We start from the raw sequence: 18,605 nt of genomic DNA, 5'->3' as shown, positions 1-18,605 counted from the left end.
CACCATTTGTATTGCAATGGTTCTTTGTCCGCGAAAGGTCTAGAATGTTGTCTTTACATGACTGCGTATAGCTTGTATAGTTGTACGACGGATTTGTTTAGACTTCGCATTCGCTTGTGTATTGTTCGGTATGATGTCGAATTGTCGAAAAAAGATATTAATATGAAAATGTGTTGAGTAATTTTAAAAGTTGATTCATTTGAATAACTGAATGCAATGTTTGAATGGAAAATAGCTGATATATTTTATTTCCTGGCCATGTAAAGAAGTAGTTGAAAACATAGCTTTGCGGGGTAAAAACCCTTGTCATGAGTAGTTATATTTAGTATTATTTTTTTCATAATTTATGACTCTAGGATTCAAAATTCAGTCATTAAACTTAATCCACTCATGTGCCGGACCCCTTTGCTTGTACCCCTTACACGAAGGAAACGTCATTGAAAAGTACATAAAAATAGCACTAAACTGAGTGTAAATAAGACATTCCTACCCCTGCAGCAGAAATACGTGCTCACTGGCTTACAAAGTTTAAACCATGTCAGAAAACAATTTACTGAAATTGGCAAAAAAGCCCTATCATTTCAACTGAGGTATATAGCGTGTTAACTTCCTAATACTGAATAAAACAAAACTGATATAGTCAAACAAAAATAACGATTTCCCGTGCAGGAAATGCATACATCACTAACTGCCAGTTACAGTTGCAAATTATTCTGATGTATTTGAACAGGAATGTGAAACAAACTAATATAAGATTGCCCTAATTGAAGATACAACTAACGATATAGCATTTCACAATAGCAAAAGAAATTATAAGCACTTAGCATTATGTTTGAGGCCGAAAACGAAAGTGTGTGTCTCAGGTCAAATGGTCTTAAATAAAGCTAAATAATGTCCGAATCATTTATTGCAAAATTCTGTTTTACATCAATTTCTATCTCTGACAACGGTAAAAGCATGAACATGAATGTATATAGTTGACTTTCTGACAACTTTTATACTCTAAGAAGACAACTTTCGACTGCTTTAAAACAAAGGCACACAATCCGTTAAACATATACTTTAAAAGCTGAGGACCATTCAATGACCTGACACACAATGTTCAAATATGTTGTTGTTTTTTTTTCAAATGAAGTACCATTTCCCATGACGCGTTACATTTTGTAAGTAATCCTGTTACAGGCAGTTAACAGCAAAAATATAGCACAATTAGTTCCTTTAAGTCTTTAAGCAAATCCATTTAATAATGTAAAATAGTATTGGATTTCGGATTCCATCTTGCATAACATATTATTGCATAAAAATTTGAAAGTCAAAAAAATGCATACATGATTATTGCATTCTGATAAACCCACCCGCCATATACAAAATATAAATATATATGTACATCTATAATTATTTTCTCATATTATTTAAAAGTTAGTAGCACATAACGGTTATATTTAATACAGCATTTTAGAATTGTCTTTTTTTATTTACTCCTGTTATATAAAGCAAAATGCTGCTTAAATGAACTAAAAGCTGAGTCTTTCACTTTGTCATTTACCATAAATCCACTTTTAGTACGCTCATTTTTTCAATATTTACATTGTATCTGTTCCAAGCGTTATGACGTCACACAAGTGTTTCTTGTTCATACCCTTCCACTGGTTTTTCAGATGCCATATTATCCCATTGCCGCCACCGATTTTTCTGCCATTCATTTTCCACTTCCGGTGTACCGCGATTAAAGTTCAAAGGTCTCTGAATAGATGACGTCACTCGAGGTGAACTCGAGCCAGCTCGACTTCCGCTATAATTTGAACCAGTAAAACTTTCTGAACGTGAAGGCGGATTACTAAATGAAGAATTAGACCGGCATGGCTCTGCGGTTTGCAGTCTCATATAGTTTGGTGGGGGAATGGATAATGTTTTCGGTGTACTATATAGTTCTGAATGAGGCCGTTCACCATGAATAGAATGTGGCCTCGAGGATAGATCCGGACTAGAATTCTCACGTGACATTTTATTGCGCGTAGTTCGTGAACTTAGTGGTGTTTTAGTCACTTCCGGTGGACTGGGAGAATTTTCAATAACGAGATGAAACTTCGGTCGTTCCATGGGATTATTTACATCGCTTTTGCGTCTATGATTTACACTTTCTTCCTCTGGGGAAGAATAAAAGAATTTACGCCTGGCAACTGGCGTAAGAATTTCGGCACTTCTGGCAACCCGCAATGTCGGGGTTGACTGTAGTCCACTAGAATCCTTTATATTTAAATTATTTTCACTGACAGGAGAGTGTGGCAAGGATGCGTCACTGTCATCATATAGACTGCTCGACGTGTCTGGGTCAGGATCGATCCTACAATACACAAAACAGTCTTTTAGAATTTCAATCAAAATGGCTGTAAACCGTAAATGGTTATCGAGATTACTTTTAATGCGCTTTGTTGTTGCGCCTAAGAGAACGTATTTTAGTCTGTTTCTTTTCTATAACTTAAGGTATAATAAAACATATTCCTTTATTAGGACTATTACTGCTACTGAATACGTGTAAAATGTTCATGGCTATACTTTTAAGTTCAATGAATCTGGTTGTAGCGCGTTTGCATGGTAAACTGGGTAATCAGTTCTTTCAAATGATATACATACCCGTTATCGCTAGATATTCTTTTCAGGATTTGTTCAGTAGTTTCAGGATCGGTTTCCAATAGCAACTTGAGAATCTCGTCATGTAAACTTGCTGGAATCTGTAACAAACAGAAATAACTTTGATTACCTCCCTTTACACATAAATATGAATAAATAGTACAAGTATGTTGACTTTTGCACACCGTGAATGTAAAATAAAAATAAAAATGTGATCAATGCACCAACAGTACAAGGTTTCAAATTAAATCTGAATATGTATATTACAAAAAAAAAATACGGAATAAGAAAAGGATAGATTTTTCTATAATAATGAAATAACTGTGATCCTCACCTGAAACAGTAGCTGATGTTTATCAACCATGGCCTGGACAACTTCTATAACCTCCTTCCTTTCCTCTGCTCTCTCCATGCTCTCCACGGTAAACTCTTTCTCTGTGGCCTTTGCCTTGTGTAGGATGTTTGGACCAAACAATGTGGCGAGGTTGTGAGAATCCATCTTGTTACCAGGCAACTGGAAAGGAAAGGAGACAAAATGAGATATTATATTGAATATAAATTGTTTAACATCACAATTCTGGTGTATCTTTTCAGAGTCTGGTCATATTCAATTAATCCCATTGGCAAGCTGATCTAAGGAAATGTAGAGGTCAAGTTGGTTAGGTATTTGATGATTCAATCAAACAAATTGGGTTTGACCACATCTCTTGTGACACTTTTACTGGGTGTTGTAATAAGCTTTAAACCATTTTCACAATCAACTTGATATACAAATACGAACTAAAACAAAATCTGACCATACCGAATGTATGGGGCACATGAAGTGCATGGACACTGATGAGAACATAATATTATAACTGTAGCTTAAGCGCGTGGTCATTTCAAGGTCAGTGAAATCTGAACCCACTTAAAGTTAACTTGTAATTATTTCCGAGGATGCACGTTAGGTGGTCCCATGACTAATCGGCAATTTGAAGGCAATAAAAATGCAATAATGTTCTGTCGGCGGCTTGGTCAATGATCCTTTCATATTAAATCTTGTTACAGGACACTATTAACATACTGTTGGAGATGAAACGAAGTCCAAAAATATATTATTAGTATGAAAAAATATGTGTTCTTATTTTAGAAATGTACGACATTAAAAACCATTGGGAAGTATTCATGTTGACGTGAAAGTTTATTTTTAGGAACGAACGAGCAAGCACTGATGTTAATTGTAAAAACAGTAAATTAGTGTTAAAAAGGAAATTCTGTAAGCTCGGTCCCTTTTAACCTTTATTATGCTTGACTCGATTAATTCTGCCTTTGCTACCAGTGTAGATCATGATCAGCCTGCACATCGGTGTAGTGTGATCAAAATCTGCACTGTTCGCCATTCAGCCAGAATCTTTTTGGTAAGCACCCCTTTTAACAGTTAATGGTACTGTCCAAACTGAAAGATGGACAAGTTCATTATAGAAATTTAGCAAGGTAAGAGTTTGAGCAAAACAGACAGCGATGTATATTGTGTAGCCAACTCCTCTGTATGATAATTTAATCCAGTACTAAAAGTCAAATTGTTATGTTACGTAAAGGAAGAGAATGCACTTGTACAAAAAATGTGACATTATCAGTTTATATCTTGACAAGATAAGGGCGATACCCGTCAATCGTGAAGCTATAAGATATGAATGTTTTAAAGCGTCTTAAAATTATTTAAATTGATTGCATCGTTTCGTTTCAAGTATGCATTATAAATGAACAATATAAATCATTGTATCGTGTAGCTGTACATTCAATAATGCGATTTTTATTTAATCTTGGAGAAAATCCAAACGTTACTCTAATATCATATAAGATTGATATCCTTATACAGGATGATAAGATATGCAATATAATCTAAATAAGGAATTTAACGCATTATGTAGCTTATTTCCGCTCATTTTTCTACAACCTATAATATGACTAGATAAGATTTGAATCGGCCGAAGATGGAAGCATTAATTTCATATACAATGGAGATCTTAATTAAATTCATACACATTAAATTAGAATACAAACTTTGAAAAGTCAGATAATGTTTTGAAAATATGATTATTAGATTTAATTTAGTTTAATGATTGTTAACTGTAATAGATCTTTTCAACTGAATTGTATTCAAACCAGTTAATGGATTTTTTATATTAACGCGTGCTGTTTCAAATCTTTAGTTACTTTGATGCATTCATAACAGTGTGATAATATAATGAACGTGAAAGTGCTTATCATACACAGTATTTTTGTCAGTTGGTTATTAAAATATATCAATGAAATATATCTAAGTATTTCCCCGTGAAAATAGTTCTAGTGAAAAAATATCGAATATTTTTTTTAGAAAATTTCGAATACTGCTAACTGATATTCATTGGTAAAATATGTAAAATCTGGTTAAACACTGAGAAAATGAAATATTACAAAACCAGATTGTTTAAAATTTAAAATCAAATCTTTCACTTGTTAACACAAGCTTTTAACTGCATCACTTGTGAAAATATTGCATCTGGTGTTCTCTTAATGAAAGATCTTATCACTCAGAAACAAACGAATATCCCATATATATGTAATCAGTTAAAACTACATCATAACGTTTGCACAAGAAAAGTGAAACGATAATTGATTTTGTAACATATGTTATTCGCAGACAGCATAATATGTACATTTTGTCTGAAGACAAAATTATACTTAGTATACAGTTAATGAAATATCAACCAAAGTCTTTCTTCTTTCTGTGATTATTTTATATCTTATTTGCATCATCGGCTATAAATCTTCTCACAGGAGTAATGGTTGCCAGACACATTGTGTTTACACAGTTGTTTCAGACATTTATTACATTCAGAGATTCTGAATACTTACTGTTTGGCCATTTTCATCCAATACATCAGTGGAATGTTCGGCGACCTTGTACAAAAACTGCAGTAATGCCCACAAGGTGTCGCGGTTCGCCACCGGAAGTAGTGATATCAACATCCGGGTCACTTCAATTTGTTTCTCGATTTCATATAACCCTAAGAAGGAATGAAAATATATCATGATCAAGTTTTTGACAAAAAATAAACTAATGTGTATTAATTGTAGGAAAATTAGATGTAAACACTTTTGAAAATAAAGTCAATTTTCATATACCTATCTGGTATCGAAACATTCTCTCTTAAAGACCCACCACAATCTAATGACCTGCTTCCCCACATAAAATTCATGACAATCATACTGATAAAATAGGTATGATACAGCCGTATTGCGAAATGAAAGTGGAATAATTGAAGACTTTTCTGAGTATCACAACTTTATCTTCTGACTCCGTTTTAGCTTTTTTATTCAGTCAGTCTCTTTTAAATGTATCTTAGTTTTAAAAACACAGATAAATATTTATTTTGTACTTTAGAAACAAATATGACCTAAACTTAACGGGAGACATCAAGTACTGTGCATACTGCTACATTACTTAAATAAAATGTTCAGACATAACATATATTTTCTTGGCCTCATATAGCTCTATGTTACTATAAAGCTGACACCAGAATACTTATTTTTCTCATTTGTTTTCAATAAGAGTCATGTACTCGTATAACACTTATTCCGTGGTGGGTCTTTAATGCCGAAGAGAAACAACTGAATGACAAGGTAAAACAGACAAGAAATTTAGTTGTTCTAACGGAAGTCTTCGTTGACTCCGAATAGACTTTTCAACAACAACAAAATTATTTTAAATCAGTGGCAAATTACCGATATTACTACCACGTAATGTCGTTGGCAAGTTGCTCAACTCTATTGTTTTATTGTTTCGCACTAATTAGATCAAAAGGTGAGTATTAACAAATAGCTTTGATTCTAATTTAGGAAGAGATCGTATCTCGTTACGTTGCAGTGATATCAAGATAAAACCGATCTAAACACATGAAGAGCTTGAACAATGCCTAGTCATGCATTTCTAGTACAGTAAGTTCTTCAACAAAACCTGTCTCTTCTTTTAAGTCATTCATAAAGTGCAAAGTTGACAAATGTACTTGGTGAGATTAATTAGTACTTAATGCTCGATAATTTTCAATCAACACTTTAATGACAATTAATAGTGTGACGTAAAACGTGTGTGTGATATTTTCACAATGAAAAAAGATGTCACACAAAAATAAAGAAGTATTTGGATTATAATGTATTGAAACTCGGTGAGATCGTACCTCTAGCAGCGAGAAGGGGCGAATAAAGGTCCCTTGTTAGCAAAGGTTCGGGTAAATCCCTAAAGTATTCTTTCAGGACAGCCCCAACTTCATGTGGGTTGTGTGACTCATTAAGTTTTACATCTCGTCCTGTATCGAACTCGTCTCGTAACTGCTTCGTTCTCTTCTTTGAAGAACCAACTCTAAATATTCCAAGTACCCGTAAACCTGTAAAATTGAGGATATCTATAAACCTCCCTAGTATTGCAATACAATGATGTAGCGAATATTAGTGTGTTTTGAATATTGTGCTCGTCTGAAAGACGGAGTTTGAAATTTTCACTACCTGCTTAACGACACCAGACTCTGTCGAATACTGTAACACAGGGCATGTTAGTAAGGCACGAGTTTGTTCTTATTTTTCTGTAGACTAAATGTTTATGTTGGACAACTACACTTTACTCATTTTATTTCGTTGAAACACAAGCCATGAGATAAAACATAATGTGCAGGAGTGCATAAAGTGACAAAGTAAATACTGTAAATGTTTTTGTAGTGTACTTTGATAACCAACCACTTACCATAAGTTTCTATATGTTTAAAACAGACCCTCACAATATGCGGGACCTGTGGTGGTCCGGTAGCATATAACGGAAGGTAACTCTGACCTAGATTGTCGTTGCGGTTGTTTGATAATACCAAAGCATCGATAAGACTAGAATTATTCCGAGTGCTTTCTGACTCGGACAATGAGTCGCTGCTAGCATTTCTCTGTAAATTAAAATACACAAAATGCTTATATAATATTCTATATTGCTAAATCTTTTTTTAATGTGAGATTGGATGTAAGGCATGAAAGATGCGAAATTACACTTTTAGAATCATGGATTCCGATGTAGTACGTAAATGGGAGCACCTTCAAGATTTCTTCTAAGTAATGTTAACAGCAACTGTAAGAATTCCATAAACACATTCTTGATTTATTGAGCAGCTGGAATTTTGATTTGTGCATTAAATACCGGATCATACTGTACTGTTAATCACAACTGTAATTGCATTCATATGCTACTGCTGCAGTTCGTTAAAGTTACAGGAAAGTTACCATTATAATAATAACAACAATTTAACTGGAAAACAATATATTTAAACTACGTCTCTAAAAAACTCTTTTCCTGGCAAAACTAACCTTCTGACTCTCAGAAAACGAGGTTCCATTGTGGGTTATATTTTCCAACGATCCCTGTGACGAGCTGCTTGACTTTCTTGGCCCTTGTCGCGTCAAAATGACGTCAGAGCCCTTGCGTTCCTTTAATGCGCCGCTGTTCCGTTTCCGCTGCTCTGCGTCATTGGCGATACACTTTTGTAGTGGTATTCCAAACACGAGCCCCGGTGCCTGGTGATCTGAACATAAGAAGTATTTTTCTCTTCCATTAACGTGTAAGTAATCTAAATAATGTAGCGTTTGCAAAACATATTACACTAACACAGAATCTCGAGAACAATCTAGATCTGCTCATAAAATGTTCAATTAAACAACGTTTATTGAATCCTTTATATCAAAAAGACTAGCTCATTCCTACGAGTTGCAATCCAGCGGCTGCTTGCCAGATTCTGCAAATGTTTCTGCTATATGTTTAAGTAAATTAGGCAAATTTCCATCATTTAGCCTCGGGAATACATATACAGTTTACTATACATCTGTCGCAAATCTAACGATTTCGCTGAAACTTAGAAATATTGCTGGTCGTAAGATCGCACAAACTTTAAACAGAGTCTAAAGAAACAGCAGAGAGTTCTGCTTTATGATTTAAACGGTTGATAAATTTATATGACATAGACCGTTTTCAGGAAAAACAAGTTACAAAGTGTGACGTGAGTAAGACAAACCTTTTTCCCTATCGGCAAGACCGTGGATGAAGCCACTGATATTGGCAGACTTGCTTCGCTTTATTGACAACAAATGTTTCTTTCTTCGACCAGATTCTCGGTGCTCTGTAAAAAGAAAATAATCACATTGCAAAAACAAAATCTTTTATTAATAAATAGACGTAAAGGAACCCAATTCAATCGGCAGCGCCAATGTGTAATGGGCACTGGGAAACTCATGGTGAAAGGTTCGAAAACGGACACAACCTGGTTAAAATGTTTCTTTAATTAGCAATAGGAACAAGGCCATCGACCTATTTGTACAATGACCATTCCCATGTATTTACATTGCGTTATATTCATACCACAAAATATCTCAAAATGTAACTTAAATAGACCTACGTGTGAAACTTTAAAAACATAATCAGTTAATTCTCACCCATAATTGTCTTAAGGTATTAAAACAGATGAATGACCGAATAAAAAAGAAGTTTTTCGATTCCTTCAAGTATTTTAATCCAGTAAGTTGCGTTAATTCTTTTCTATCAGGCTTCATTAATTTCTGGGTTAGTCTTAATTATGTCATAAGTACTATTACATAACGATAACAAAACATCTTTGAAACTATGCCCATTCATTGATCTTCTTTCTTTTATCAAAACACATTGACTTGGCACACCTTGTATGTAAATGATCTCCGTGGACGTCAGATGAAACAATTCAGATCTGACCGAGCTGGATTATGCATTATCCTTTTTTTGCACAGTAACTTTCTCGAAAGTGATAATTATAATATTGAGCCGCGCCATGGGAAAACCAACATAGTGGCTTTGCGACCAACATGGATCCAGACCAGCCTGCTCATCCGCGCAGTCTGGTCAGGATCCATGCTGTTCGCTTTCAAAGCCTATTACAATTAGATAAACTGTTAGCGAACAGCATGGATCCTGACCAGACTGCGCGGATGCGCAGGCTGGTCTGGATCTATGCTGGTCGCAAGGCCACTATGTTGGTTTTCTCATGGCACGGCTCACATTTTGTAACTATTAAACAACAAAGATTTGTTGTAGTCTTTTCTATCTTTACAGTTAATGAGGCAAAGTATTGTGTAGGTGTTTTATGTTTGCCGTGAAATTGCTGAGAAAGGAAACAAAAGTCATTAGATCGAAACAGCAATCACTTGCAGAAATAGTGTAACAGTAATATTACATCAGCATTAACTAAACGAAATAAGAAATGCTTTATATATTATATATCTAACTCATAAGCTATTTGTTTGCCATAAATGAACTTGTGTGAGACTAGAACTCCAATTGCAATTTGCTTATGTTACAATCGAAAAACACAACAGGTAGTCTCACAACTTTGAAAGTAGACAAATGCAATTAAAAACTAGGCTATAACAGCTAAAAACCAAGTGCTGATCTTAAACATTGAAGCTCAAATAAGTTATTCCTAAAATTGCCCTATACTGAAAAAACAAATCCAGTCGGTCAGTGTTATATTTCTGACCACTGAACTTCTAAAATTAGTGCGCTCAACACCATAAAGTAAATATTATACTTAGGTATAAAAAACGCGGCGCCAAAATAATCTCATGAATGATATTTTTCACGGTCAGCGAAGATGGAAGTCATTAGGAACTTGGATATTCAAACAGCAGATAAATAGTTAATACGTGGGATATTCTTGCCTTCTTTGCAGGAAACTTTATAAATATATAAACTGCAGTATTAACAAAGATGAACTTGCATGTTCATATTCAGTCAACAAAAATCGAAACATCCCATTAATGCTGTATTTATCTTGATAAAGATTTTCGAAAGGACAGGCTGCTAATCCTTAAAATCCCAGTCAAGATACCGCGAATATTTGTTTTGTCCCAGAGAAGTTTTTGAATGTAGAATATGTCTTTAAGTGTTCTCAATCATTTAGCCTCTGATCCTTGCAGGTATAGCGTGCTATCTTTGTCAAACTCGCACAAACGAGAGATTTGGTGATGTTAAACCTTCTTTGAGTCAAATATGACATTTTGGAATGCATAGGCGATTGTTTTTATGACATGCAAATACATAGATAACCAACAGCAAAGTGTCACTTATGCGTTATAAACCCAGAGATAAAAATTATGCTACGTTCTGATTTTGTATTGCAACAAAAATATGTCAGCTATTGGGGAACAGTCAGAGATGTTATCGAAATGCATCTACATGTATATAGTTTCAAATTATCCGAAATCGCAGCTGAGTGGTGTGAGTGTATGTCTGACAACGTCTGTAATTTAATGAATCATTCCAGTTTATTTATTCGACATTACTTATCCCATAAACATCGAAAATATATCTATCAGTATGCGCAATTAACCAATGACACGTGAAAAATCGAGCTGATCTGTCAGTTAAGAGGTTGACAAACAACTTTGTTTTTAATTTCTTAAATGTTCTACATATTCGCACATACAGGATTGATTTGTAATAAAACAAGATCTGATAAAACAAACGTAAAAAGTTTTATGTCAAGAAGAAATTGGGTTAATAGAAATGTTTGTCTTGATAATCTTAAATAACTTGAAAGGTATGTTTCACACCTGGAACCGCTTATTATGAATGTATAGATAAAAAACTAAAACAGACGAAAATTGTTCAATTCGATGTCAAAATGGTAAAGCCACTGGGCCGATAAGCCCTCTCTTAATTGAGTTTTGAACAGATAAATCACATAACTTTACTTTGACATTAATATTACATGATCAATGTGGGATAATTGAAAATAAAATACAAATGGAGCGTTGACAGGTTTTACGAAATCGTTACTTAACACGGTAGATTTAATGGCCACTCGCGTATCAGTTTTCAATCTGACTTTTTCTCACATAAAATGTGAATAATATGTGGGAAAATAGATGAAAAATGGACATTTTTCTGCTTGACATACCATGATCTATATCATTCCAAATCATATAATATCATCATCTCCCGGGCCTTACTATCCCTACTTAAATGCTTGCTTAATGAAGCAAGCGCCTGGTTGTCAACACGGGCACTGATGGTCGACATCTATGACACCATGTCTAATGTATTCATTGAATTTAGAGTATGCAAATGGTATATATAACTTTTACATTTTTGATGTCATTAATAAAACAACTCATATAGTTAAATTTCTCAATAAAACAGGCCCGGAACGAGTCATTGAATATCTAATGAAGAAATGATGACAGTAATGTAATAAATGAATCTCGCTGACATATCATATTATAGTCAACGTTTCTCTTTTCATTAAGAATGAAACACTTTTGAGTTTTAAAAGGACTTCGGTCATATAAAGCTATTAAGGACAAGAAAAGTGGGAAACAACAGGAAAAGATCACAACTTATTTTGAAATTTATTATTATGAATTTTATTCCATTTAAGACGTCAGTGACTCCGTTTATGACAAGATAATCTATAATGATTTATTAAGATTTTTTCTTCCCTGACAAACAAAACACATATGTCAGGTTAAAAGGTTATCAATGTCACAGATTGCGTTATACACTGTCATACGCCCAAAGTTTCGTAATTTTTTTGCATGGAAAGGTATTTTTTATCTCGCTAAACATATAGCCAGGGAATGTTAAGTTACTTCCTCATTTATTACATGTGTATTTTACCAAAAAATGTTTAATTTTTGATTGTATGAAACGTTCAATAGCTACTTGTAAGGAGAAGTAACCTTATTTTATAGCAAGATCTTTCTTCGTAATTTGTACTACTGTTTCTGAAACCTTGGTGGGCGTGAATTAACGATGAGATCAAACATCCCGGCGGCATTTGCAACAATTAAATCAATGTTTATATGTAATATTAGAGTGTAGTGACCATTTACGTATCCGTGAGATCTAAATTGACACCCAAGGCGAACAATCTCTCGTCCAACAATTTATAAACAACTGAAACAATAGCTCTAGGGATATTGTAGCGGCGCTGTATCATAAACAGCGCCATGAAGGACGGGCAATCGGGACTGACTAACAGTTACTGCTCTGCAATTTATCTATACTGATTAACTATCAAACATCTTGAATGATTGGCATCTACTGGTTTTCAATGTAGTCTCACTGTTCTAACTGAACAGCACAAGCCTTGTCCATTGGACGTATAGAAATGCAAATTCCAGGTGTATTAAATCAAGACAAACTAGTAGTTTTACATCACTATCCGACGGTACAATCTGCTTTTCAATTAGAAACATCAACACTATAAAATAACAAAAACAATCTTCGTAAAATGGTTATGGCGCCAGAGAGATTTGAACCATGTTAAAAATGGTATGTGTCGCTGAATTATTTATTATATTTATTTCTTCTGTTTGTCCGTCTAAACTGTTGCTACTTCAAATACCAATGGTCATAAATTATTCAAATTCAGAATTTTCAAACCCAGAAATTTAAATAATATATGAGAAGCCAAAGTTCCAGGGATATCTGACACTCTCACAAAAGTGTCTTCGGTTGTTACTCGTTTCTTCCATTCTAAATGCATACCTCTACCCTCCAGAGGGACACATTTGAAATGGAGAATTGAATGTTTATGCGACCTTTCATGGAAATACTTAAAATTATTGATATAGCGTAAATACGCATCATTTATTTCATTTGGTTTCGCGGTCAAAGAAGCTCATTGGCGCACCTTATTTCTAATTCATGTTAACTGTTCGGTTATTGATTGATGACCAATAAGTTATTTGTTTTCACTGCGATTTTAGATGCTTCACATAAATGAAATATTTCTAGAGATATATCTTACGAAGAGCGTAAATAAGCATGCTATCCACTGCTGATTGAACTGCCTATTAGCATTGCCATGGGAATATGAAATTATAATAACTTATTAATAAATAACATAAATTCCAGACAAGAACAGTTTGCTCCGACATGATCATTAATTTTATGCACCGTTGATGCGGTAAGTGTGCAATTTGAATAATTGTAAACATTAATTACAGGCATGCATCTTGTTCTGCAGGTAATTTTGTATGTATTTTAGGCAGCGCTGACTATCTTTACCTAATGCCTGTTGCTTTGGACATTTCATTAATTATTGTTATTGTCATTATTTGCCCACATTTACATAGCACTCTTTTCAAGTACATGTACTGGAGAAAAATGGCAGAATAAGGAACAGAGAAGAGTAAAATGCCCGGACAGTCTTTTGACTCGATTTAGCAAGGGCACAAACCAGCTCTTTCGGTTAAACAACTACATCAAAGTCTTATTGCTAAATGAGAAGTTAACTTGATACATGGCTCAACGAAAACCACAAGAAACACATTTCTAATGCTGAACTTTTTTGCGGGATTTCAGAGTTGCGAATAAATGCATGTTTCAGGAAAATTAACAGTATCTTTAACAAATGGACAACAGTTTAATTCAAAGGTAATGGCAGGATTTCATGCTTAACTTCAATTAAATGAGTCACAAGTTATAAATCTACATTTTATGGTGACACGTTACCATAGCAACGCGATGTTAAATGTCCAGTGTCATATAACGCATGAGTGTACAGTACAGGTCAGTGTCGTTAACGATTAGAAAGGTGGGTGTAAAGTTAATGGAGCGATCCCCAGGGTCAGTAGGGTTAATAAAAAGGTAAACGCAAAATGTGTTTTCTTTAATGTTAAGCGTTTTAATTTTGTTTACCTGGCTGTTTTTGCACGTTTAATGGTGTTACCTTTTGCCATTGTCATTTATCAGGTTAAAGGATAGACGGTGTTGTACTTCTATTACAAGAAGATATTTTTCATGCTCTTAATTAGACTAAACAACACTTGAGTTAGGGAAATCTGTGCACCTTAAAATCCAATTCCATCCGATAATTTTACGCTCTTCGCACCCAAATTCATTCAAGTCGAATGCATTTCCTTCGCAGATCGCATGCATACCCTCTTTAACAAAATATGAAACTTATAATATTAACAAAGGCAGCCTATATTCTCCGAATTCTCCCAGAGTTCAAGCAACATTCCATTCTATACCGACTTCATAATCTCTTCTCAATGATATTCATCTAGCTGCCATAAATGTCACAGAGAAACATGTCTTGTGACATTCAGAAAGATTTACAGGCTAAATTAACGTGGCACTAACAATAACTAGTAGAACACTGTTTTATTTTGATACAGGTTTTTTACTACAATGAACACTGCCTTTTAATGAAACCAATCTGCTACTGCTTTTTTAAACAGGAAGGTTTTCCGGGTAACAGCAGTCTGGTATGATGGACAAGGCAGCAGCCTTTCCCTACCGTGACCTCTCTACAAATAATAATAAATGAGCTATTTCTAATTTTGCCGCACGTGTAAACATGCAAAATGTCCGAACATGCTCGACAGTCTTTCTTTAAGCATTATGTATGTTGTCCATCAATTCGTCACGTTACCACATGAACACTGTCCATTTGACATCATTAAATGCCCGACGTTCAATCTGAGTTCACGGGCTTGATATACCTGTCTCATGAATATATATGGGCAAATTAAACTTCAATCTGAAAGTTCACTTGTATTAAAGTGATTGTATACCGTATGATGCTATTGTCAATAACTTTTACTGGTTGACAAAGTATTACGGGAAAATTAGTGTCTATGTGTAATATATATCATTTTTAACCGTCAGAAAGGCGAAATATATCTTGTATGTCACATCTTGAAATTTATCTTTATAACCAAGATGAAGATACATCAAAAGCGATGACGGAAATTTGACTCGGTTAAAAATGTAAAGATTTTTTTACTTGAATATGTATTAATATTCAAAAAGTGTTGCTATGCTGTCAAGTGTTCCTAATAATAAATGTCACTTTGTTATGAAACACCGTTTTCAAGACAGATCAAAAATAACAAAAACAACCAATTATAACTTGCGACTGTTGAAAAATGTGCAATCAGAGGCTATATGAAATTTAAGATGAAATGTTGATTAAAAAATTCAAATGCATTCTGAAGTGCATTGAGCTAAATATCCTTTCACGCAAATAAAACATCTCATTCTGATGGTAAACAAACATTTCGTGTTGGTATCTTGAAATATGTGATGTTGATACATAGCAAAAAGTACAATAAAATGAAAAGAATCACACATCAAAGATATCATCTTTCCGACCAAAATACCTCTGTCGTGTACAGGACTACTGTAAAAAATCTTAAATTTGTACTTAAAATATTTACCATGGCTGGCAAATCTATTTACAGTTCTAAATCTGTGTGAAAAAAAGTTGAAACACGCTAATCAATATAAAATCTGTTAAATAGAAATATTACCATTTTATCTTCATATTTTATTTTTACTGTGATGAAATTGCTCCAATTGTGACAATTATTACGCACTGATTCTATAAGTGAAACGTAAAGTCGGAACAAAATCAGAGCAAATTGGAATTAAATAACTCGCAAAAACATGTTACAAATGTACGAGTCATAAAAATAAACAATATTGTTTATTACATCTATTATGTCTCATTATCCTTTGTCATTGTACTGATATTTTCAGTTAAACACGTAATAACGCTGTTCGAAAATTCAAGACATGCAAATACATGTCATATGAAAAAGACATTTCCAAAGATCTGCAAAATGGTCATCATCGGCTGTCGCAATTTCAAAATGTCTAACTCCGTGGTGATCGCAAAAACAATATGAAAAAGTTCCGACGTTTTTGTGATACGCCTAACCATTTGTAAAATATTTGAGCCGTGCCATGGGAAAACCAACATAGTGGGTTTGCGACCGGCATGGATCCAGACCAGCCTTCGCATCCGCGCAGTCTGGTCAGGATCCATGCTGTTCGCTAACAGTTTCTCCAATTCCAATAGGCTTTAAAAGCGAACAGCATGGAGCCTGACCAGACTGCGCGGATGCGCAGGCTGGTCTGGATCCATGCTGGTCGCAAACCCACTATATTGGTTTTCCCATGGCACGGCTCATTTAGCTTCAGAAACTAATGCTACGTAATATCTATGGAACTAACTCCAGATGATAATTCAATGAAATGGTTTATCGCTGTATTTTATGAATTTAATTATTAATCAAGATTTGCAAAACGTGAGCTTTCGGAGAAATGAATATGAATGGCATTTTTATGACGCTCTTTACACATGTTAACGAACAAATCAGTTTAAGATGGAAATGTATAGCTGCAATAATGTGAATGTTATATAATATTCATGGGAAAATAAAAAAAAACTTGAGCTACTGATGAATTGTGTCAGATCGATACAGTGACCAGTTACAACTTGGCATTATTTCAGTCTCCAGAAAAACTGATGTTTAACGATTCGCGGAGGTCAAGATCAGTGTGCCGGTAATCAAAGTCAATAAGTTGGTCGCTCCGTGTTTTGTGATGAGTCACTTAAAGTTCTCTAAAATATCCAGTGAACCTTGTAAAACTTTGTTCGCGGTAGTTTTTGCCTAGGTAATAATGTAAGTTTTCGAGAAACGTTTCAGGAATGCGTACGTTTTAGCTGTTATATCAAATAAATGCTGGCAGAAATTGTTTTCTATGGAAACAGTTGCTATGGCAGGACAAAATGACGTCATTCATTCCATGACCTTACACCTGAAAAGGTTATTTCGGACAATAAATGTAATCACACAAGTTTCATTTTGGAGCGATGTTTTGAGATTAATATTAGATAATATAGAAAATGCATTAGTAGAACAAACCTTTAGGTATCACTACAGAGCAACCAAGGTCTTCCGACTGGAGTTTTTGAAGAACTATTTTCTGCAGCGCAAGTCTTTCTGCCTCTGACAGCTGTAGAATACTGACAGGCCGAAGTACAACCCTCCGTCCGCTTACATTGCACCATGTACAGTTACCCTGCAAAAGAACACATAGACTTGATCCTATATGACTTTTTCATATTTTATGTAATTTTCTCGTAACAAAATATGTTCTTTGATTTGTTATGTATTTTCGTAAAAACAATATATATGACTGCATATTTAATGTTCTATTCATAGAACTTTTTCATATTTTATGTAATTTTCTCGTAACAAAATATGTTCATTGATTTGTTATGTATTTTCGTAAAAACAATATATATGACTGCATATTTAATGTTCTATTCATAGCACTTGTTGAAAAGGATTAAGTATATTTAAAAATGCAAAAACTATATTGTATGCGTCTTATCAAATATTTAGGTAATAAATCATAATATGTTCTATATCATAAGCCTCTTTTGATCCCTGACGCAATGCCGACTATTGACTACTGTTACAATAAGGCAGCCATATTGTGTTTATATAAGATAAGAAATCTTAAACACTTTCTTTGTTGTAAAGAAAATGTTTATTTAATATCATCTTTACACAAGCACAAGTGACCCGGAAGAAGGAGTAGCAACGGACACCTTCTTAGTGAAGAGTTACCAAAAAATTGACAACTCGTGTTAACATTATCTGATGCAGACGGTGTAAGCCCGGGGGTCAGATTTTACAGACTTGACCACTTACCAGACACAGCTTTATAACAGTTGAAATTTAAAGGAATTTTATCATAATTAACATCGTTTAATGACTGTATGATATAGCGATACAATGCGTGTACCACTTGACACTCTTTATAAGATAATGATGGTAATTTTTCTTTCAGCCATTAATGTCATTAAAATGAGAAATCTTAATAGTTTACAAATAGCTCTTGACGGTATAAAAGGAATAATTGCCTTCATGTATACACGATTTATGAAATAAATAAATCAATTTAAGTGTGTCATTTATCTTAACATTAAGACAAGTGCTATTTTGTATTTACGAAAGTCATTTTGTTGGAAGCCTGCAATAAAACATACTCGGGATATTTATGATACTTTATGAGCCAAAAATATACTTCCTAAGTTGCGGATATATTTCTTAAGTTGCAATTATTTTTAGTTTATAGGTTTAAA

The 18,605-nt window shown here is 34.1% G+C and overlaps 1 protein-coding gene across 2 annotated transcripts in view; it reads right to left on the bottom strand.

The window, feature by feature from the left end:
* Nucleotides 1–402: 402 nt before the first annotated feature.
* LOC128556942 (rho GTPase-activating protein 6-like) overlaps nucleotides 403–18,605 on the bottom strand; it is a 58,760-nt gene continuing 40,557 nt past the window's right edge. For both annotated transcript variants that reach the window (XM_053543006.1, XM_053543005.1), the window contains 9 exons: nucleotides 17,377–17,533; nucleotides 8,697–8,801; nucleotides 7,996–8,210; nucleotides 7,391–7,580; nucleotides 6,831–7,037; nucleotides 5,509–5,660; nucleotides 2,966–3,145; nucleotides 2,635–2,732; nucleotides 403–2,344 (listed from right to left, as the gene is read on the bottom strand). In XM_053543006.1, the coding sequence (XP_053398981.1) occupies nucleotides 1,615–2,344; nucleotides 2,635–2,732; nucleotides 2,966–3,145; nucleotides 5,509–5,660; nucleotides 6,831–7,037; nucleotides 7,391–7,580; nucleotides 7,996–8,210; nucleotides 8,697–8,801; nucleotides 17,377–17,533 (2,034 nt within the window). In that variant the 3' untranslated portion in view covers nucleotides 403–1,614. The remainder of the gene's footprint in view (nucleotides 2,345–2,634; nucleotides 2,733–2,965; nucleotides 3,146–5,508; nucleotides 5,661–6,830; nucleotides 7,038–7,390; nucleotides 7,581–7,995; nucleotides 8,211–8,696; nucleotides 8,802–17,376; nucleotides 17,534–18,605) is intronic.

The sequence above is a fragment of the Mercenaria mercenaria genome, chromosome 5 (assembly GCF_021730395.1).
Source record: "Mercenaria mercenaria strain notata chromosome 5, MADL_Memer_1, whole genome shotgun sequence".
In the NCBI taxonomy this organism is placed as follows: Eukaryota; Metazoa; Mollusca; class Bivalvia; order Venerida; family Veneridae; genus Mercenaria; species Mercenaria mercenaria.
This window is presented reverse-complemented; position numbering and strand designations above follow the sequence as displayed.